This window comes from Narcine bancroftii, chromosome 10 (genome assembly GCF_036971445.1).
Source record: "Narcine bancroftii isolate sNarBan1 chromosome 10, sNarBan1.hap1, whole genome shotgun sequence".
Classification (NCBI taxonomy): Eukaryota; Metazoa; Chordata; class Chondrichthyes; order Torpediniformes; family Narcinidae; genus Narcine; species Narcine bancroftii.
The window spans coordinates 66,996,904-67,021,236 of NC_091478.1; the positions used below are offsets into that span (position 1 = coordinate 66,996,904).

Here is a 24,333-nt window from a genome sequence, read left to right on the forward strand (position 1 = left end):
TACTCAATATTTCTTTGAGGAAGTAAGTATTTTTAAAACCAGCAACCAGTTTGTTTTGCAGAGAATAGATGCCTTTAAATTTAGTTGAGTCTTCTGGTTAATAATTAATGTCCAAATATAATTTGTGGATTACTTTCAGAAATCCTTTCTCATATAACGTTTGTTTGTGTGCTGGAAACTGTGACAGAATGGGATTAGTATAGTATTTCCATGCTCCTGATCACCTGCAGCATTTGGAGGGTGTGGTTTGTTGTTTCTGTAATCCTAAATCCCTCCACTGGTTAATTTGTGTCGACGTTGGAAGATGCAGTTCAAAAACACAATTTGTGCTTTATTCTGAGACTTAAATTATTCATTGTGATGGATTTAAGCGGAATAGGTCAGAAATGAATGAAACAATGTATAGGCTTTCTTTGCAACTTGGATTCTTCAGCTCAGAAAGCAATTGAGCCAACTTTTTCTGGCATTTGAAATGCATTATTCTGTCTACCACTGTTCAGTGAGTGTTGTTAGCACATCAGCCAAAAAAAGATCTTTTTTAAAAACTCCCTCTGCATTGTTACTGATAGAAATTGCATTGGCAATAATTGAAGAAGGCAATGAGAGTTCCGAATTCTTGGCCAGCACAGACCCCTCTGCCATTGCCATCAAAACCCTGAACAAAGCAGTTAACAAACATGGGGTGCATGTAGATGAAACCACTGCCCTTGACACTCACCTAAGCTGCCATCTTTGTGCACAAATTGGTCAGTATGTTCAGGCTGGCCAACTTAACAATAACAGGAGTTCAAAAATCACATCATTGGACTGAAGAAAGGACATTTATCTGCCAGGAGCTTAAAAAGAATTTGGAGAAATCTGAATGCAAATCATCATATTTAGTTTTGACATGAGATGATGCCTGACTCAACCAAACAATGATCATAGATCATTAACTCATCTTTTAAATTTAATGTTGCCTCATCTTTTCCAGTACCCTCAATAATCCTGCTGACCAGATGGATGTAATTGGTGTGGGTGGAATAGATTTTGAAGACAACATGGCTCGATTTTCTTCCAGAGGAATGACCACTTGGGTAAGTTAGCACTGTGACTTGCTGTTAATTTTAATCACAGGTTAACCATTGGAAAAGACAACACACAAAATTCATCTCTAATTTCCCTTAACAGTCTAGTATAGCAGCAGTGATACCTCCTGTATGCTTTAGACAGCCATTTTCATCTGGCTCTGGCTCCTGTAAGACTCTGGTCAAAGTTTCTGGGACCCTTTCTCTGTGAAGCAATTGTTTAGTTGGTTTCATCTGTCTTATCTCCGGTCAACTACATTAAAATACTTTGATTTCAGTCTTAAATGTGCTATGGCCATTAGACTTGGGAGCATAAATAGGCTATTCAGCCCATCAAGTCTGCCCTTCCTTTTAATCACTCTGTCCCAGTGCCCAGCCTTCTCCCCATAACCTTTGATGCCCTGGTTAATCAAGAACCTATCAGTCTCTGCCTTCAATACACCCAGTGTCCTGGCCTCGATGACTGCCTATGCAACCTACATTAACTACCCTCTGGCTGAAGAAATTTCTCTCTTTCTCTATTCAAGTGGATGCCCTTCAATCCTGCAGTTGTGCCCTCTTGTCCTAGACTCTCCCACTATGGGAAACAACTTTTCTACATATATTCTGTCCATGCCCTTCAATATTTGAAATATTTTAATAAGATTTTCCTAAATTTCAATGAATACAGTCCAAGAGTTGTCAAATGCTCCTCATATGATAACCTTCATTCTCAGAATCATCCTAGTGAATCTCCTTTGAACCCTGTCCAACTTCACATCTTTTCTTAAGTGAGGAGCCCAAAACTGCTCACAATACTCCGTGAGGTCTCACCAGTGCCTTATGAAGCCTCAATGTCATATCCCCATTGTTGTATTCTATTCCTCTTGAAATGAATGCCAGCATTGCATTTGCCTTCTTCACCACCATCTCAACATGCAAGTTTACCTTCAGACTATCCTGCACGAGGACTCCCGAGTCACTATGCATCTGGATATTTTCAATTTTCGCCCCATTCAAAAATTAGTCTGTTTATTTTTTTACCAAAGTGCACGACCGTACACTTTCCAACATTTTATTTAATTTGCCACTTCTTTGCCCATGCTCCTAATCTAAGTCCTTCTGCCTGTTTCCTCCACACTACCTGCTCCTCCACCTACCTTTGTATCATCTGCAAACTTAGCCACATTCCATAATTCAAATCATTTACATCATAAATATATGGCCCCCATTGAGAATGGTTGCTTTGGAGAATGGAATCAGATCCATCAGAGATTTTGAGTCATCAGAAAGGTCTACAAATAGTCTCTCCAAAAAAAGCTCTGAGTTCATTGCTAGTGTAACTGAATCACTGTCAAGCTTCTCTCCAGGACCAACATTGAAGCATCAAGACCCTTTTAACTCCTTGGCTGCTTCATTATGCCTGAGACCATATTTCCAAAAATGGGCATATTGTTTTGAGTGCTATCAAGAAAAATTACCAGGCTGTTGGAGGCAAAGATTCTAGAATATACTCAATAGCTTCTTGGGGGAAAAAAATGCCTTTCCACTACATCCCCTGAATTATTGACCCATGTTCACTTTAAGTGAAGAAGTACTCAGCATGCTTTCAAGCTCTTCATTCATTCATTGGGAGCATATACAGGTCAAGAATCCCTTACCCGAAGATCCAAAAACTGAAAAAAAAATTCCACAAGTGGAAAAAAATTCAACACCTGACTTGCCCGTGTGGGGCTCTGACCCTCTGTTGGCCCCAGTTTGATTCCAATAACAGTAAATAAAACCAAATAAAATCTTTGCTTCTGGCCGGGAAGTTGCCAAATGGAGCTAGGTCCAAGTCTTCAGCATTGGCTGCAGCCAGAGTCGGTGGCGGAGACTCCATTCTCAACGTCGGGTGCGGTGGCGTCCATGTCAAAGAAGTTACATCGCGCTCCTGGGCAGGACTGGGGACCGGTGGGGAAGTGTCAGGGACTGGCGGCTGTGGGGAGGGGGTCTTCTTTTGCAAGCAGAGGTCAAATTTATTTTGGTAAGTACTAAACATTATTTCATATGAATTTTCCACTTGTGGCATCATGTCGGCGCTCAGAACGCCTGCTGTTATTTGTTGTTGCTGTTTAACCGCTGATACAGGTATTCTACTGATGCTACTGTGCTACTTAGTTCCATTGTTCCAAAATCCGAAAAAATCTGGTCCCAAGCATTTTAGATAAGGGGTACTTGAACTGTAAAAGCTTAGTGCAAACTGGTGGACAAAATTGCCTACCTAACTGTTCCATCAGACCTTTCAGTCCCATCTGTCGAAGAGGCTGTGGTTCACACATAAGCTTGCTCCGTTAATCACCATGAGACCCAAGAAATCTAAATATAAGGAAGTCATTACTGTTACTGAGGAACTAACCAGGAAAAACTCATATTATTATGGGAGAGTTATGTTTTCGAACTTTCCCCAGCAGGAGTAACCAAATAATACATTTTCTGCCATCTTCTGTGGAGATGGTGTTCCCATCTGTCTTCTGTAACCTGAAACAGTAAAGAGTGGGTTTTTTAATGCTTTGAGGAAGTGCCAGACTGTATTTTGCCATAGTGTCATTTTGTGGTAGAGGGAATAAATGTTTGTTTTTGGTGGAATGTCAATCAATTGGTCTGCTCTGACCTTGATGGTGTTGAACTGTGTATGTGTACAACTATGTACATAGTTTGTTAGAATCTTGATTAGCACTTTGCCATAAACTTTTCTTTAAAAATATTGTGCTATGCTGCTTGGGTTCTTTGTATTTTCCAAAGTAACTAATCTCAGTTGTACTTTTTTTTTTAAGAGTTTGAATGAGTAACCACATTGGAACTTTTAGCTGTGCAGCTAAAACCTTAAAAAAATAAGTTCTTGGTTTAGTGACACAGGACCATGTTGCTCCAGGATTAGTAAATTATTAAATGTGGCCTGAATTGAACATGTTATCTGACATCAACTGGAAGGAATGAATTTTTTTTAAATAAAACCACACATGGAAAATAGAAGCAAAGTAGGCTTCTTGGCCCTTCAGGCCTGCTTCACTATTCAAAATCAATATGGTTGATCTTGCACCTTAGTTCTGCTCTTTCCCATTTTCTTTGTTGCCTTTAGTGTCCAGAAATGTGTCAGTCTCCTTTTTGAGCATGCACATCATCTGGGCCATTACTGTTGTCTGCGGTGAATTCCACAGACTCCCCAGCTTCAGTGGAGGCGATAACTCACAATTCTAAATCCCTTCCCATGTAACTTGAGTCTGTGCCTCCTTTTTCTTTTCACCTCAGAAATCTAAACTGCTTCCAGTCCATGGGTTTGCTACTTTGGTTGCAATAAATAGCACAATGGTTTGTGCTGTTGCTACAAGGCTTCAGGGTCCCAAATTCAATTTGACCTTTGGTGGTATCTGGATGGAATTTCTAGATTCTAAATGGATTTACCTGTGTACCCTGGCCTCCCACCTCTCAAAAATGTGTTGGTAGATTAATTAATCTTGGTATGGGTAAGAAGGAAAGAATCAAAAGGAATTGATGGGCATGTGATCGAAAAATCTATACTGGAATTCAAGGATGTGATGTGTACCAATGGGGATTAATATGAACTTGATAAGCCAAATCACCTCTGGTGCAATGGTTGTATAACCATGATTGTATTGCTTTTCCTTTTGTTTCTTTAAGCCAGACAGATGTGTTGGAATTCCTGCATCCTGCTTATCCACTGTCTTGTCTTTAATGAGACTCCCAATTTATCATAGCCAACCCACTGCAAATGCTTTCTAAGATTTTTTTTGTTTAAATTAAATTCCCAGATTTGGATTCGATTACTTCACTTCCCATTTTAATGAAAAATTCTACGATCTTCTGGACACAACTCCCTAATGAACCCTGAACAATAAGATTACTATGAAACATTTCTGGTTATATTGTACCCAGTCTAATTTGGCCACTTCCTAAGCTCTGGTACAAAAGGCCACTTGTATGTGCTCCAGGAAATCTCTGCAGTATTTTGCTGATTTTTTTTTGAATTTCAATTGTTTCTTCTAGCTAAGCTTAGAATTGAGTATTAGTTTAGAGCTCGATGCTTAATCCTCTATCTCCAGAGTTTGCGGATAATTTTTGCCTTAACTAAATCTATCAATTTTGTTTGTTTTTGCCTTTAAATTCCTGCCATTCGACTTGCAAGATTAACACTATTAAAACACACCTGTTTCTGAAGTGCTGAGATTACTTTCTTTCACTGGCATTGGCACATAGTATGTTTCCACGTTTTGAGATTTCAATGCAATGATTAGCATCTTGAGTCACAATTTTTAAAGAAATTGTATTCGTTGACAATACTGATTTGGCCAATGAGCTGGAAATGATTTCAATTTTTAAAATTAAAATTTAATTTTTTTAAAATTTAGACATACAGCATGGTAACAGGCCATTTCGGCCCATGAGTCCAGGATGCCCAATTTACACCCGATTGACCTACAACCCTGGTATGTTTTGAATGGTGAGAGGAAATCGGAGCCCCTGGGGAAAATCCTCACCCACACTGGGAGAGTGTGCAAACTCAACACGGGATTCGTTGAATTTGTACATTGTGCCAACTGTGCTGCCCCTGGTAGATGTGGAGAAATAATTCACTACAATGTTTTATTAAACATTGTTCTTTTAAAAAGTGAAGGAAATAATTAAATGCATAAAGGTGCTGGAGCTTTGTGTATTTACTTTTATTACTGTGTGTCTGCAGACTTATTTTCAAGGAAAGAAAGTATAGCAAGTTCAACAAATAAAAGCAGGATTACATAGTGACTAGGTGATGGCTACATAAAAACTGAATTGTACGAATTTAAGTCACATTTAGGACTGCCGACAATATCTCCACTCATCTCGACTGATAAAATATATTGATTGTAGTCCTTTGCCAAGTATCTTAATGGTTTTATTACCAAGGATTTTAAGGTACTAAAAATATTGCAATGTAAGAGATGTGTAATTTGTCCAAAAATGTTCCATTTTATACATTTTGATTTTAACTTTTCTATAATTTGAGTATTTTATTCGTTAAATTGCAAAGAATTATTCATATTTTAAAGGTTAAATAGAAACTGGAAAAAAAGTTGTAAAGCTGTGAGAACGAACTGGGGGCAGAAGCAGTTTTTGAAAGATTCATTCTATTCAACATAGCACAAAAAAACACTGCCCTGGTGGTTTAATTTGGTCCCTTGTGTCAGGTTGGCTTAATGATAGCAATTTATTTGGGTCCAATGAGTTGAGTCTTCCTCCAGGACTCAAACACATAGTTTAAATGAACTGTATTGATGGTTTGCTATCATGTACCCAGGCATTGCTTGATGAGGAGGAGTGTTCTTCCTGCTTCCAGTTTAACATGCATCCCTCAATCAACAAAACCAATTATTTGGTTACATATCTCATTCCTGATTATGAAACCATGCAATGAGTGTCTTGACATTGCAATTCTGGCCGTACGATTCATTGACAGAGTAATTCTTTGCAGGTCTCGAGTTTGATTCGTTGGTAACACATTTTGTTCTGACATGGTAGGTCCTGGAAGTCCATCTTTAATGAAATGAGTGTTGAAATCCAGCGTTTCTCTCTCGCAGTGATTTTCAAACTGCCCCCCTAAACTTGCATTCCACCTTAAGCAATCCCTATGCCATAGGTGCTCTGTGATTAGTAAGAGATTACTGCAGGTGGTGTGTGAATGGAAAGAAAAAGTTTGAAACCCACTGTTTTAATTGTACCTAATTGACTCGTTATGTGCATGGTTTCATGACTCCAAAAGAAATGAGCCAATGATCAGTTTTCTCAAGCAAAATATTTCCGTAACAATTGGGTCCAGAACAGTGGTTCTCAACCTTCCCTTCCCATTCACAGACCACCTTAAGCAATCCCTTACTAAATTGCAGAGTACCTATGGCATAGGAATTGCTTTAAGTGGGATGTGAGTTACTGCTATAGAGTTTATTTATTGAAGGAATTATGCTGTTGAAATTCTTTTGAATAAGCCATTAAAATAGGACCATACCTGTTCTCTCAGGAGAATGTTTAAAAAAAAAAGGTAAGGATGATTTCCTTGGTGCCTCCGGGTTAACATTCATATTTTTACAAAATTATTTTGTAATTTCTGTAATTAAAGAATTTTAAGTCAATCCCCATCTTCCTATGTTAAAACAGTAACTACTTTTGAAGGACCTCTAAGTGTAAGCTACTGTAAAAAGAGATGTGGAAGGCACTGCTAGGCTGCATCTTTTCAAGCATTAAATTGATGTGTCTTGGGGATTTGAAAGGTATATGTAAGTGTGGGGCATTAGAAGATGTATCTGAAATTCTGAATGATCTGGTGCAATTTATTTATCAGAAGATTCAATCTATTTGTAAAGAAGGGATCTAAAATTTTGGTTGGCGTAGCAGTTAGTGCAATGCCTTTACAGCATCAGCGATCAGGACTGGGGTTCAAATCCTGTGCTATCTGTAAGGAATTTGTACGTTCTCCCTATGTCTGTGTGGGTTTTCCCCGGAGGCATAGCTTCAATGAGTGTAAATAGGGTGGCATGGATTTATGGGCCAAAATGGCCTGTCACTGTGCTGTATGTCTAAATTAAATTTTTATAATGCCTCCTTTTGCCTGTTTTAACTTTATTTCCAGAGACTGGATCTTTAGATATATAGCTTGTGTTTGAAAGTTAAAACCTAAAAGTAATTATTTGCTTCTGTTGGGAAGAAGGTGAAAGCCATATAATGTTGCTTGTACTTGCTGTGCACTGCTGTTGTTAATGTATGATTATTGTTTCCAAATTTATGTGCAATTGAGATTTGTGCTTGCTGTACTTGGGTTCCTGCCAGACGATTATTTATTTTTTTTCCCTTAGGAGCTTCCTGGTGGTTATGGCAGAATGAAACCAGATATTGTGACCTATGGATCCAGTGTCCGAGGCTCTGGCATGCAGGGAGGTTGCCGTTCACTTTCAGGAACTAGTGTTGCATCACCAGTGGTTGCTGGTGCAGTCACTTTGCTTGCAAGGTAAGCATGCCATGAAATAATGTTGCAAAAAAAAAGCTGGATTTTGCTATTTGGGCTTCAGCACTTACAAACCTCAACAGCAGTGACCCTCGTATTATTCTTAATGATGATGATCATACAGTATGCTGAGTTTTATCACAACAGAGCTATTGCAACAGTATCTGTAGTCCACCACATCACAGCATTGAAACGTGTGCAAGTTGTGTTTCTCCTCTATCAAGAATGGTTATTTTTCAAGCTTAGAGAAAATTATATTTGGCAACCTGCCGAATTGAAAGCATCCCATGTGTATCCTACCCTTGTTACTTATTAAACTGCATACAGGATGCTTCTGTATTTTGAACAAACAAGGTGTAATTCTCTGCAAATATTTATGACCTCGACTATAAATTTATTTCAAAATTACACTGGCTTCTGGGTCATGCTAACAGATGGCGAATGTGCTCTTCCAAGTCTGCTTTCAGTAGCTATTAGGACTTCAAATACATTTTCAGGTTCAGCTTTTGCAAACTTCAAATCAAGTAAACATTTAAAGTGAACAATAAAGTTGGTCTCAGAGCAAATAATTTAGTTTTTATGGATTTTAAATGATCTTAAAAGCTCTATGTTCATTTATGGATATCCATTTAGACAAAATTTAAACAAGAGTGGCATGGATAACAATGCAATTAGAATTCTAGTAATTCACCAACTATCTTGTAGTAAGTGAATACATGTCACTTTCTTGCCTTCTGATAAATTGGTTGTGCTAATCTGATCACCTGGTGAAAATTGGAAACTCTGATTGCATTTATTTAATATTTCCAATTAACACAAATTCTTGGTTCTTGTCTGTGAGTACTTCACAGTCAAGTCGGAAGAAAGAGGGAAAGCCTGCAAGAAAGATGTGAGGAAGGGAAGGAAATATGAACAGACAGGAGAGGAGAATTGTTAAAACATCAATCCAAGCACAAATGAGGAAAATGTTTATATGTAATTCCTATTTGCAAAAGCAAAATCAGTGGCTTGGAGCTACTGGAAGTGGCCCATGGTTCTGGATATTTTAAAAACTGCACATCAAAGAAAGAGAAAGCAAATATGACCATGTCTTTGTTTTAACAGCACCTTTAAGAACCGTGATAATGCTCAAGTGGAGGTGGAATTTGAGGCGCACAGTTTTGAGAAATGTGGAGAAAATTAAAAGCTTCTCCCAGGGCATTGTCATATTCTCATTTTAGGAGTAGAAGCAGATTTAGGAAGAGGATTCATCATTGATATTTGGTGCCTGGTATAAAAGGAGAAATGATCAATTGTCATCTATTGTTTCTAAATTTTGTTAACATTTGATTCCACTCAAATGAATTGGTCAACTTAAGAATGATGGAATTCTGAGGCAGATGAGCAGGCAGCAGTAAATGAGGACGATAAAATTGGTTGAGTGAATCAGTAGATAAAGTTGTGGGGATGAAGAAGAACTGCAGATAGGTATGCTTGAAGTGTTCACATTATTGGGGACGTCTCATCAGAACTGTTAATTTTTGTCTGAGAATAATTTAACCAAAAAAAGTACAAAAAAAAGTTGTGTTCGACTATGTTGTTTTTCTTTGGAATAGTACTGTTTTTCTCAAGACACAAGAGAAACTTGTCCGTGAACTACTCTTTGCAGACGATGCCGCTTTAGTTGCCCATTCAGAGCCAGCTCTTCAGCGCTTGACGTCCTGCTTTGCGGAAACTGCCAAAATGTTTGGCCTGGAAGTCAGTCTGAAGAAAACTGAGGTCCTCCATCAGCCAGCTCCCCACCATGACTACCAGCCCCCCCCACATCTCCATCGGGCACACAAAACTCAAAACAGTCAACCAGTTTACCTATCTCGGCTGCACCATTTCATCAGATGCAAGGATCGACAATGAGATAGACAACAGACTCGCCAAGGCAAATAGCGCCTTTGGAAGACTACACAAAAGAGTCTGGAAAAACAACCAACTGAAAAACCTCACAAAGATAAGCGTATACAGAGCCGTTGTCATACCCACACTCCTGTTCGGCTCCGAATCATGGGTCCTCTACCGGCATCACCTACGGCTCCTAGAACGCTTCATCCCTAGCGTTGTCTCCGCTCCAGCATCAACATCCATTGGAGCGCTTTCATCCCTAACGTCGAAGTACTCGAGATGGCAGAGGTCGACAGCATCGAGTCCACGCTGCTGAAGATCCAGCTGCGCTGGGTGGGTCACGTCTCCAGAATGGAGGACCATCGCCTTCCCAAGATCGTGTTATATGGCGAGCTCTCCACTGGCCACCGTGACAGAGGTGCACCAAAGAAAAGGTACAAGGACTGCCTAAAGAAATCTCTTGGTGCCTGCCACATTGACCACCGCCAGTGGACTGATATTGCCTCAAACTGTGCATCTTGGCGCCTCACAGTTTGGCGGGCAGCAACCTCCTTTGAAGAAGACCGCAGAGCCCACCTCTCTGACAAAAGGCAAAGGAGGAAAAACCCAACACCCAACCCCAACCAACCAATTTTCCCCTGCAGCCGCTGCAACCGTGTCTGCCTGTTCAGCATAGGACTTGTCAGCCACAAACGAGCCTGCAGCTGACGTGGACTTTTACCCCCTCCATAAATCTTCGTCCGCGAAGCCAAGCCAAAGAGAAGAGTACTGTTTTTCCAGTTGAATGCAAATAATCCTGTAGCAGTATTTTAAAATAGAACAGAGGACTTAATCTGGTTAGTTGTCTCTTATGCAGGATTACTGATGCAAATGATCTGTTTCTTATTGTAATGCTTTTGTGAAAACTTGTTTAGAAATTAAATATAGTAACATCCATATTATCCGGCATTCAATCAGCCAGAAACTCAAACAACTGGCAAAAAGTTGAGGATATAAAAAATTTTTTTTGAAAAATTAAATTAAATAAAGTTTTAAATGAAAATTCAAATAAAAGTTTCGACTTTTAAAAGTGAATGTTCTCCAAAGCCACACACAGCACCTTGGGAGCAAGCATTCAGCTAATGGAGTGTCCCGCTCATGCCCTGCTCACAGCAGGTGTTTGAATAAAGTTTCAATAAAGTTGCGTTTGAATAAAATGGCAGTTCCTAGGCTGAAGAGCTGGCTGATGCCGCTAGGGCGACTCTCCCCAAAGTGCCTCCCTATCTCTACCTGGTAAGAGTCTTTATTAGTATATTAGTAAGGCTTTATCTGTAAACTGGGGGGGTTGGTGGGGGGGAAGGCATTAATTGTGACACGGAACAGTTAGCGCAATGCTGTTACAGCGCCAGTGACCAGGGATCAAATTTAAAGGAAAGTGCTCTGAGGGCCTGTCCAGGACATTGGAGAGGAGGTGAGTCAGGTTGTGCCCAGGGTCAACCTGGGACACTGATGTGAATGTGAGTCAGATTGCACAGAGGGTCTGCCTGGGACACTGGCGTGGAGGTGAGTCGGGTTGCGCAGAGGGTCTGCCTGGGACACTGGCGTGGAGGTGAGTCAGGTTGCGCAGAGGGTCTGCCTGGGACACTGGCATGGAGGTGAGTAGGGTTGCGCAGAGGGTCTGACTGAGACACCAGGATGAAGAGCTGGTTGATGCCGGTCGCTGCTGGGGTGACTCTCCCAAAATGTCTCCTTATCCCTGCCTAGTAAGAGTTCATATCTTTATTAGTATCAGGTATATAGGTAGGGCTTCATCTGTAAATATAGGGAGTAGGGGGTAAATTATGACAGTGGCAAGGTTAGCATAGAGGCTAGCACAACACTCTTACAGCGCCAGCAACTGGGGTTCGAATTTAAATTTTGTAAGTTGAAGAAATTACTTGATTAAAGTGAACTTTCCATAATTAAAGTCTACAATATTGATTTTTTTTCTAATTACATTTTGCACTGTCCATGCGATCTGTTTGATGATGCAATGAAAGGAATGTTGATGAGGGTAGAGCAGTCTCTTAGGACTTCGGTAAGGCCTTCAATAAGGTTCCGCATGGGAGATTAGTTAGGAAGGCTAAGTACTTGGGTATTAATTTGGAGATAGTCAAATGGATTCAACAGTGGCTGGAAGGAAGGTGCCAGAGAGTAGTAGTAGATAATTGTTTGTCAGGATGGAGGCCAGTGACAAGTGGTGTACCTCAGGGTTCGGTATTGGGACTGTTGCTGTTTGTCATATATATTAATGATCTGGAGGATGGGGCGGTTAATTGGATTAGTAAATATGCAGATGATACTAAAGTAGGGGGAATTGTGGATGATGAAGAGGGTTTTCAAAGATTGCACAGGGATTTAAACTGCTTAGAGGAGTGGGCAGAAAGATGGCAGATGGAGTTTAATGCTGATAAGTGTGAGGTGCTTCATTTTGGAAAGAATAATCAAAGCAAGACATATGTGGCAAATGGGAGGGCATTGAAGAATGCAGTGGAGCAGAAAGATCTAGGAATAATGGTGCATTATTCCCTGAAGTAGGAGTGCATGTGGATAGGGTGGTGATATATGCTTGCCTATATAAATCAGTCTACCCTTCGCCCGGACCGGGGCCGGGGCCGCTGCTGCTCTCCCTGTGCCTGGACTGGGGCCGCCGCCTCCCACTCCCTGACCGGACCGGGGCCTCCGTCTGCCTCACTCGACCGAGGCCGGGGCCGCCGTCTCCCCCTTGCTCCTGCCCGTATCGGGGCCGCCGCCGTCTACCCTTCGCCCGGACCGGGGCCGGGGCCGCCGCTGCTCTCCCTGTGCCCGGACTGGGGCCGCCGCCTCCCCCTTGCTCCTGCCCGTATCGGGGCCGCCGCCGTCTACCCTTCGCCCGGACCGGGGCCGGGGCCGCCGCTGCTCTCCCTGTGCCCGGACTGGGGCCGCCGCCTCCCCCTTGCTCCTGCCCGTATCGGGGCCGCCGCCGTCTACCCTTCGCCCGGACCGGGGCCGGGGCCGCTGCTGCTCTCCCTGTGCCTGGACTGGGGCCGCCGCCTCCCCCTTGCTCCTGGCGAAGGGTAGACGGCGGCGGCCCCGATCCGGGCAGGAGCAAGGGGGAGACGGCGGCCCCAGTCCGGGCACAGGGAGAGCAGCAGCGGCCCCGGCCCCGGTCCGGGCGAAGGGTAGACGGCGGCGGCCCCGATACAGGCAGGAGCAAGGGGGAGACGGCGGCCCCGGCCTCGGTCGAGTGAGGCAGACGGAGGCCCCGGTCCGGGCAGTATGGACCGACCTAGGAGGGGAGGCAGGCCCCTCCAGCCCGGGTAAGAAACCTGCATAGGAGAAGGCCACTCCGATATAAAACCTACGACCCAAGGACCTCGCTGCCACGTCCCAGCTTGCTTGGCCACGGCACACGAACCATGGGTGTAAAGGGTGGGGCCAGTACTGCGCGCACTGCACTCCACCTAAAAGCTCCTTTGCGCAGGCCCGAGGACAGGTCCACGTCCTCCCCCTCCACGTCCTCCCCCTCCACGTCCTCCCCCTCCACGTCCTCCCCCTCAAAAGATGCTCACAAACTCAAGCTAGCATGCTGGAACATCAGAACCATGCTAGATAAGACTGACAGCCATCGACCTGAACGTCGGTCTGCCCTCATTGCACATGAACTCCTCAGACTTGACATCGACATAGCCGCTCTCAGTGAAGTCCGCCTGGCAGATGTAGGCAGCTTCCAAGAACGCGGCGCGGGCTACACACTCTACTGGTCTGGCAAGCCTTCGGATGAACGACGCCTATCTGGTGTAGGCTTCATGGTCAAGAGCTTCATTGCCTCCAAACTCGAAAACCTTCCGACAGGCCTCTCGGACCGAATCATGTCCATGCGACTCCCACTTCAAAACAAGCGTCACATCACCCTCATCAGTGTCTATGCTCCAACCCTCCAGGCGGAACCAGCAGAAAAGAACAAGTTCTACACCGACCTGCGCAACCTCATCCAACGTACCCCTACAGCCGACAAGGTTGTCATCCTGGGCGACTTCAACGCTCGTGTCGGCAAAGACTCAGAAACCTGGCCAGGAATCCTGGGCAAGCATGGCGTCGGCAAGTGCAACGACAATGGGCGCCTCCTGTTGGAGCTCTGCGCAGAACAGCGGCTTGTCATTACAAACACCCTTTTTCAGCAGAGGGACAGCCTTAAGACCACCTGGATGCATCCCCGATCCAAACACTGGCACCTCCTGGACTACATCCTGGTGCGAGAAAGTGACAAACAAGATGTGCTCCACACCAGGGTCATGCCTAGCGCGGAATGCCACACTGACCACCGGCTGGTTCGCTGCAAGCTCAACCTTCACTTCAAGCCAAAGCCCAGGAACAATAAAGCCCCCAGAAAGAGGTTCAATGTTGGAAAACTGCAGTCAGACGAAGCGAGAGGAAACTTCCAGGCAAACCTCAAAGCAAAGCTCGACGTTGCAACCCGCCTCACGGACCCGTCCCCTGAAACCCTCTGGGATCAGTTGAAGACTACCATACTGCAATCCACTGAAGAGGTACTGGGCTTCTCCTCCAGGAAAAACAAGGACTGGTTTGACGAAAACAGCCAGGAAATCCAGGAGCTGCTGGCAAAGAAGCGAGCTGCCCACCAGGCTCACCTTACAAAGCCGTCCTGTCCAGAGAAGAAACAAGCCTTCCGTCGCGCATGCAGCCATCTTCAGCGCAAACTCCGGGAGATCCAAAATGAGTGGTGGACTAGCCTCGCCAAACGAACACAGCTCAGCGCGGACATTGGCGACTTCAGGGGTTTCTACGAGGCTCTAAAGGCTGTGTACGGCCCCTCACCCCAAGTCCAAAGCCCGCTGCGCAGCTCAGACGGCAAAGTCCTCCTCAGCGACAAGATCTCCATCCTCAACCGATGGTCAGAACACTTCCAATCTCTTTTCAGTACCAACCGCTCAGTCCAAGATTCCGCCCTGCTCCAGCTCCCTCAACAGCCCCTAAGGCTAGAGCTGGATGAGGTTCCCACCCTGGATGAGACATATAAGGCAATCGAACAACTGAAAAGTGGCAAAGCAGCAGGTATGGATGGAATCCCCCCAGAAGTCTGGAAGGCTGGCGGCAAAACTCTGCATGCCAAACTGCATGAGTTTTTCAAGCTTTGTTGGGACCAAGGTAAACTGCCTCAGGATCTTCGTGATGCCACCATCATCACCCTGTACAAAAACAAAGGCGAGAAATCAGACTGCTCAAACTACAGGGGAATCACGTTGCTCTCCATTGCAGGCAAAATCTTCGCTAGGATTCTACTAAATAGAATAATACCTAGTGTCGCTGAGAATATTCTCCCAGAATCACAGTGCGGCTTTCGCGCTAACAGAGGAACCACTGACATGGTCTTTGCCCTCAGACAGCTCCAAGAAAAGTGTAGAGAACAAAACAAAGGACTCTACATCACCTTTGTTGACCTCACCAAAGCCTTCGACACCGTGAGCAGGAAAGGGCTTTGGCAAATACTAGAGCGCATCGGATGTCCCCCAAAGTTCCTCAACATGATTATCCAACTGCACGAAAACCAACAAGGTCGGGTCAGATACAGCAATGAGCTCTCTGAACCCTTCTCCATTAACAATGGCGTGAAGCAAGGCTGTGTTCTCGCACCAACCCTCTTTTCAATCTTCTTCAGCATGATGCTGAACCAAGCCATGAAAGACCCCAACAATGAAGACGCTGTTTACATCCGGTACCGCACGGATGGCAGTCTCTTCAATCTGAGGCGCCTGCAAGCTCACACCAAGACACAAGAGAAACTTGTCTGTGAACTACTCTTTGCAGATGATGCCGCTTTAGTTGCCCATTCAGAGCCAGCTCTTCAGCGCTTGACGTCCTGCTTTGCGGAAACTGCCAAAATGTTTGGCCTGGAAGTCAGCCTGAAGAAAACTGAGGTCCTCCATCAGCCAGCTCCCCACCATGACTACCAGCCCCCCCACATCTCCATCGGGCACACAAAACTCAAAACGGTCAACCAGTTTACCTATCTCGGCTGCACCATTTCATCAGATGCAAGGATCGACAATGAGATAGACAACAGACTCGCCAAGGCAAATAGCGCCTTTGGAAGACTACACAAAAGAGTCTGGAAAAACAACCAACTGAAAAACCTCACAAAGATAAGCGTATACAGAGCCGTTGTCATACCCACACTCCTGTTCGGCTCCGAATCATGGGTCCTCTACCGGCACCACCTACGGCTCCTAGAACGCTTCCACCAGCGTTGTCTCCGCTCCATCCTCAACATCCATTGGAGCGCTCACACCCCTAACGTCGAGGTACTCGAGATGGCAGAGGTCGACAGCATCGAGTCCACGCTGCTGAAGATCCAGCTGCGCTGGATGGGTCACGTCTCCAGAATGGAGGACCATCGCCTTCCCAAGATCGTATTATATGGCGAGCTCTCCACTGGCCACCGTGACAGAGGTGCACCAAAGAAAAGGTACAAGGACTGCCTAAAGAAATCTCTTGGTGCCTGCCACATTGACCACCGCCAGTGGGCTGATAACGCCTCAAACCGTGCATCTTGGCGCCTCACAATTTGGCGGGCAGCAGCCTCCTTTGAAGAAGACCGCAGAGCCCACCTCACTGACAAAAGGCAAAGGAGGAAAAACCCAACACCCAACCCCAACCAACCAATTTTCCCTTGCAACCGCTGCAATCGTGTCTGCCTGTCCCGCATCGGACTGGTCAGCCACAAACGAGCCTGCAGCTGACGTGGACTTTTTACCCCCTCCATAAATCTTCGTCCGCGAAGCCAAGCCAAAGAATAAATCAGTGCATAGAATATAGGAGCTGGGAAGTAATGATGAAACTGTACAAGGCATTGGTGAGGCCAAATTTGGAGTACTGTGTGCAGTTCTGGTCACCGATTTAGGAAGGATATTAACAAGATCGAGAGAGTGCAGAAAAGATTTACAAAAATGTTGCCTGGGTTTCAGCATCTGGAATAAGAGGAGACATTGAGCAAATTAGGTCTTTATTCTTTGGAACGTAGAAGGCTGAGAGGGGATTGTTGATAGAGATGTTTAAGATAATGAGAGGGATAGATAGAGTTGATGTGGAAAGGGTTTTCCCATTGAGAGTAGGAGAGATGGATACAAGAGGTCATGGGTTGAGAGTTGACAGGCAAAGGTTTAGGAGTAACATGAGGGGGAACTTCTTTACTCAGAGAGTGGTTACTGTGTGGAATGGGCTTCCGGGAAAGGTGGTGGAGGCAAGGTTAATTTTGTCATTTAAGAAAGAGTTGGATGTATATGGATGGGAGGGGGATGGAGGGATATGGACAGAGTGCTGGTAAGTGGGATTAGAGGAAGGTACTTGGATCAGTGCGGACTAGAACGGCCAAATTGGCCTGTTTCGGTGCTGTAATTGTTATATGGTGGATTATGGGGTGGGTGGGGGGGGGGGGGGGGAACAAATATAGAAGTTACAAAATGATATTTTCCTTCCAGGGACAAAAATCTAAATAGAAACTTGCTTCACTTGTATCTGACCAGAGAAATTAAAGATTGTATTAAAGTCAAAACCATCTTGTAAGTTCCCAGTAATAGCAGTCGGCATGAGAATGGGGAGCACTTTAGAACTCAGCCAGAGGATCATCAAACAATACCATGTCAAATGGCAAGAAACATTGAAAATAAATGGAAGAGTTTTTACAGTTTCATATTAAGTGGGCCCCTTACAGGTCTAGACTGGAGAATTTACAATTGGAAATAAGGAAATGACAGAGGAATTAAGCATTAGTTTTCCATCTGTCTTTACAGACCAAACCTGTGAAAGGATTTATTAGATAATCAAGGGTTTTGCAAGAATGAGGAATTGAATACTATATTAATTAAAAAATGTACTATAGAGCTTGAAAACTGATAAAGCTTCAAGGATGCAACCTTGTCCCAGTGTTTTGAAAGGACTGTCTCTCTCGATGTCACCATACAAGGTTTTGCAAATTCTGGAATTACTCCTGTGCACTGTAGCGTAGGAAATATAACCACAGTATTTTTTTTAGAGAGTAAAACAGAACTTTTAACCAAGCATCAGTGGTGGGGAATTTTCTGGAATCCATTGTGAAAACTGCGGGAAAACATCTTGAATAGGGGAGAAGAGAATCATCAAACAGATTGCATGGATTTGTGGTTTGACTAATCTGTTGGTGTTCTTTGAGGATGTAGCGTAGATAAGGGGAAAACAAAGGGAGATGGTGTATTCAGATTTCCAAAGGAGGTTGATTTACAAGTCTGGAGCCTATGGGATTGGAAGTAATGTACTGTCTTCTGTCCAATCCACAATTCTCATATGTTTTTTTTAAAAAAAGTCAGTAATCTGATCCTCCTCAAATTGACAGACTGTGATTAATGAAGGTATAGTTGGCATCAGTGGTTGGGCACCAGCTATTAGTGATTAAACAAAGATTTGAGTGGAAGGATGAAATTTCAGCAAACTAGGAAATGTGGCAATGATAAAATATATGGGGCTGACTGAGGAGGAGGATCTCATGAGGTTTCCAGGAGATTTGGCCAAACTGAGTGGGTGGTTGAGAACATGGCCAATGTAATATAAAGTAGAAAATTAAGTAATTTACTTGGTTGCATCCAACATTAAACCAGGATATTTGTTGTATTGTGGGTGATTGAGTTACAATAATGTCCAAAAGGACCCATTGTATGCTAGTACGCATTGAACGCTACAATAAGGCATTGGAATGGAATTAGGCCATTCATCCGCACCTTCGAATCACGGCTGATGTATTTTTTTATCTCTGTCCCATTCTCCTGTGTTCTCCTTGTGACTTTTGACACCTTTATAATTCAGCAATTTCTGGATTAAATACCCCTGACGACTTGCAGAGATAGGGAGACTGGCAATGGTTCACTGAACTGAATCAAGGGATCGCCATATGAGGAAAGCAAGAAGAGTGGAACTATATTCTCTAAAGAAAGGTGAAAGAAGATCTCATTTAAACTTGTTCTTAAAATATTTGGCAAACTACCAGTAGATGCAAAAAGGAGATTTCCTTTGACTGAGGAGCCACACAGCTTGACAATGAGCGGTACGCCATTTAGATTTCAATGATGAGGATGTTTTTTATGAATATGGTGAATCTGCAATTCCTTACCCCGGAAGGCTGTGGATTCAAATTGGAGGCCAATAGATTTGGTATAAAGGAAATCGATGAATAAGAGGATAGTGCATGAAAATGGTGTTAAGCGAGAACCCATGATCTTATTCAATGATGAGCTCTGTGGCCTATTCCTCCTTCAGCTTAGGCTGTTATGTAATTGCTTTCTGCATTTCTTCCATTACAAATGAGAAATGATTGATAGTCTGTGAAGTAAATCACAAAATTCTGTAGACACCATTGTTGAAGTAAAATCATAAAATGCTGCAGAAGTTCAGCTGGTCAAACAGTGTCCTTTGTGTAGCAAAGGCAAAGATACATAACCAATGTTTCAGACTTGATCCCTTCTTCAAAGTATGAGAAAATAACAGCAAGCTTCTGAACAAAAGAGTAAGGGGGAGGGGAAGGGGGTGGCAAGGCAGGAGATGATGTGGAGAATGGGGGGAAAGCAGCATTGAGGGTGAGGGGGATGGCACGGCTGTGTAGGTGAAAGAACTGGAAGGACAGGAAAAGGAGGGAGGGAAAAGAAAAAGCAAGCCGGTTTAATGGAAAGCAGTAAAGTCGATGTTCATGCCATGTGGCTGGAGAGTACCCAGACGGAAATAAGGTGTTGTTCCTCCAGTCTGTGAGTAATCGAGGTGGGACAATACATAAGGCCATGGACAGAGATGTGAGCATGGGAATGTGGCCTGGAATTGAAATGGTTGGCCACTGTGAGATCGCTGTGGTTGCGAATGGAGAGGAGGTGCTGTCCGAAGCAATCTCCCTGTCTGTGACCCATCTCTCCAATGTAGAGAATGCCACAAAGTTAGCACCAGATGCAATAATTAAGCCCTCTGGATATACAAGTGAAGTGTTGTTTCACATGAAAGGCCTGTTTGGGGCCCTGGACCGTGATGAGGGAGGAGATGTGGGTGCAAGTGTTGCACCTCCTGTGGACACAGGGAAGGTGCTGGGGGTGCATTGGTCTGTGAAGTGCTTTGGAATGTTCAAAAGGAATATGAAAACGAGAGAACTTGCTGTCTGTAAGAACAGTCATCATCTAGCAGGCATATGTTTTTAGTGACTGGTTAATGTTTGAGAAGGGATCTGAGGGGAAAAAAATTCACCCGAGAATGTGAGTAGGTATAATCAAAGACACGCTACCAAAGGGGTACTTTGGCATTTGAGAACTTGTGTCTGAATCTAAAGGCCACTGGCCAAGAGGTGGAAACGTTATTTAATAAGATATTATTTTTGGCTGGCATGGCCATGTGGCAAATAGCATTTTTTTTCTCAGTAAATTTGTATAATATAGTTTATTCCACATGAAGCTTATGAATTTACTATAGATACAAAAAGAGCAGTCCCATCAATCCCATTCCTCCTCGTCCTTATTTCACTGTGGCCATACAACATAACTCTCATATGGCTATCAACTCACTTTGTGATTCCTTTGCTATTTATCTACTCTCATGATAACTTAATGTTAACCATTAAATCAGCCTATCTTTGCAAAATGGGTGGAATGCAGAGCCCCTTTGAGATACATGCGCAGTTTAGTGGAAAATGTGCAAACTCCACTCAAGGTCTAGATCACACATGGCTTCTGGAGCTATGAGACAGCATGAGACAGCATGTACTGTTCACCATGCTGCCCCATGGTGTGTCCTTTTGGTCATCCTTATTCAAATAAAGGTGAGTTGATATTTTTATATATATACCAAGACAGAAGCTGGCCAAAAAAAAGTCAGTCCCTATCAGAGTGATACATTACCTCATTTCTACCTTCATAACAAATCTAACATTATAAAAGTAATTCAAAGGGTCCCCATAGTATTTGAAAATTTACATTCAAATCAGAAGTTCAGCACCTAATCTTCTCTGTTTAAACATGAATGATGTCACATAGCCATTGAGCTTGATTAGGCAGATGAAGCAGGGGGAGTTAAAATCTTGAATTTGTGCCTTTGCTGTAGCTCATTCTGTACATTGTTTCCTTATGCATATTGGTACGTGATCTCTTGCTTTGGCCCTTTCTTAAACCTCTTTACATATTCTATCAGGAACTACCAGGGAAAAGAATCTTACACTGTACAAAACCATGGCGTAGTAAACATATGGGGATTGGAAGTCAATTGGCTGTAAATGGGCAGTATGGGCTCGTGGGCCAAAAGGGCCTGTTACCATGCTGTATATCTAAATTTAATTTATAAATTGGAACAGTCATTTCAGAATTTTCTGATTTCCAGGTTGACATTATACATTTTTTTGCTACAGCTAAGGCTATCATCATAAATCTTTTTTGTGCTTCATCCAATTTGAGGCCTAGTTCTATACTTTTTATATTACTTAGAAGAAAGATCTCTGGATTTTTTGGTATGTTGCTTTTTGTGATTTTATTTAATACCTGGTTTAGATCTTCCCAAAACTTTTCCACTTTCTCACATGCCCAAATTGCATGTACTGTTGTTCCCGTTTCCTTCTTAAAGCGAAAACATCTATCTGATACTGTTGGGTCCCATTTATTTAACTTTTGGAGCGTGATATATAGCCTGTGTAACCAATTATATTGTATCATGCGTAACCTCGCGATTATTGTATTTCTCATAGTTCCGTAGCATAGCTTTTCCCATTTTTCATTTTTTATCTTTATGTTTAGATCTTGTTAATACATGTGCTTTATTAAAAAAGTACATAGTTAAAATCATCGCGCATGCAGCCATCTTCAGCGCAAACTCCGGGAGATCCAAAATGAGTGGTGGACTAGCCACGCCAAACGAACCCAGCTCAGCGCGGACATTGGCGACTTCAGGGGTTTCTACGAGGCTCTAAAGGCTGTGTACGGCCCCTCACCCCAAGTCCAAAGCCCGCTGCGCAGCTCAGACGGCAAAGTCCTCCTCAGCGACAAGATCTCCATCCTCAACCGATGGTCAGAACACTTCCAATCTCTTTTCAGTGCCAACCGCTCAGTCCAAGATTCCGCCCTGCTCCAGCTCCCTCAACAGCCCCTAAGGCTAGAGCTGGATGAGGTCCTCACCCAGGATGAGACATATAAGGCAATCGAACAACTGAAAAGTGGCAAAGCAGCAGGTATGGATGGAATCCCCCCCCAGAGGTCTGGAAGGCTGGCGACAAAACTCTGCATGCCAAACTGCATGAGTTTTTCAAGCTTTGTTGGGACCAAGGAAAACTGCCTCAGGACCTTCGTGATGCCACCATCATCACCCTTTTCAAAAACAAAGGCGAGAAATCAGACTGCTCAAACTACAGGGGAATCACGCTGCTCTCCATTGCAGGCAAAATCTTCGCTAGGATTCTACTAAATAGAATAATACCTAATGTCGCCGAGAATATTCTCCCAGAATCACAGTGCGGCTTTCGCGGAAACAGAGGAACTACTGACATGGTCTTTGCCCTCAGACAGCTCCAAGAAAAGTGCAGAGAACAAAACAAAGGACTCTACATCACCTTTGTTGACCTCACCAAAGCCTTCGACACCGTGAGCAGGAAAGGGCTTTGGCAAATACTAGAGCGCATCGGATGTCCCCCAAAGTTCCTCAACATGATTATCCAACTGCACGAAAACCAACAAGGTCGGGTCAGATACAGCAATGAGCTCTCTGAACCCTTCTCCATTAACGATGGCTGTGTTCTCGCACCAACACTCTTTTCAATCTTCTTCAGCATGATGCTGAACCAAGCCATGAAAGACCCCAACAATGAAGACGCTGTTTACATCCGGTACCGCACGGATGGCAGTCTCTTCAATCTGAGGCGCCTGCAAGCTCACACCAAGACACAAGAGAAACTTGTCCGTGAACTACTCTTTGCAGACGATGCCGCTTTAGTTGTCCATTCAGAGCCAGCTCTTCAGCGCTTGACGTCCTGCTTTGCGGAAACTGCCAAAGTGTTTGGCCTGGAAGTCAGCCTGAAGAAAACTGAGGTCCTCCATCAGCCAGCTCCCCACCATGACTACCAGCCCCCCCACATCTCCATCGGGCACACAAAACTCAAAACGGTCAACCAGTTTACCTATCTCGGCTGCACCATTTCATCAGATGCAAGGATCGACAATGAGATAGACAACAGACTCGCCAAGGCAAATAGCGCCTTTGGAAGACTACACAAAAGAGTCTGGAAAAACAACCAACTGAAAAACCTCACAAAGATAAGCGTATACAGAGCCGTTGTCATACCCACACTCCTGTTCGGCTCCGAATCATGGGTCCTCTACCGGCATCACCTACGGCTCCTAGAACGCTTCCACCAGCATTGTCTCCGCTCCATCCTCAACATCCATTGGAGCGCTTTCATTCCTAACATCGAAGTACTCGAGATGGCAGAGGTCGACAGCATCGAGTCCACGCTGCTGAAGATCCAGCTGCGCTGGGTGGGTCACGTCTCCAGAATGGAGGACCATCGCCTTCCCAAGATCGTGTTATATGGCGAGCTCTCCACTGGCCACTGTGACAGAGGTGCACCAAAGAAAAGGTACAAGGACTGCCTAAAGAAATCTCTTGGTGCCTGCCACATTGACCACCGCCAGTGGGCTGATATCGCCTCAAACCGTGCATCTTGGCGCCTCACAGTTTGGCGGGCAGCAACCTCCTTTGAAGAAGACCGCAGAGCCCACCTCACTGACAAAAGGCAAAGGAGGAAAAACCCAACACCCAACCCCAACCAACCAATTTTCCCCTGCAGCCGCTGCAACCGTGTCTGCCTGTCCCGCATCGGACTTGTCAGCCACAAACGAGCCTGCAGCTGACGTGGACTTTTACCCCCTCCATAAATCTTCGTCCGCGAAGCCAAGCCAAAGAAAAGAACATAGTTAAAAGGGCTCTGGGGCAGTCCCAGAACAAACACAGTCAATCTGCTGCAACACCTTCAGACAGGATAAGATAAACAGGTTCAATACAAGCAGCTTCACTCTCTCAAGAGGATGAACAATGGTGTGCTCAGGTTTTAAATATCCCACTCTGCTGAGCAGAAGCTGTGATGTACGGGACCAGCCAATACAATGTGTGCTCTGACTGGTGGATGGGCACACATCTGATTGGCAGACTGGAGAGGTTGGGCGGTGCCTAAGGGATGATATACAGTTCTGTGTAGCTTCTGACATCAGAGCGCTGTATTTGCATCAGGTGATTCTTGACCCAGAAATAAACCATTATTAAAATCAGCTACAGACCACAAGCTTTGAATGGTGTCAATGAGAAACTATGCAAGAAATCATATAG

At 44.0% G+C, this 24,333-nt stretch overlaps 1 protein-coding gene across 3 annotated transcripts in view; it reads left to right on the top strand.

The window, feature by feature from the left end:
• The window catches only part of mbtps1 (membrane-bound transcription factor peptidase, site 1), a 115,414-nt gene that overhangs the window by 56,815 nt on the left and 34,266 nt on the right, over nt 1-24,333 (top strand). For all 3 annotated transcript variants that reach the window (XR_011345693.1, XM_069901209.1, XM_069901210.1), the window contains exons 9-10: nt 974-1,076; nt 7,931-8,082. Coding sequence is in view for 2 of the 3 variants with exons in the window: in XM_069901209.1 (XP_069757310.1) it covers nt 974-1,076; nt 7,931-8,082 (255 nt within the window). In the remaining variant the exon portion in view is untranslated. The remainder of the gene's footprint in view (nt 1-973; nt 1,077-7,930; nt 8,083-24,333) is intronic.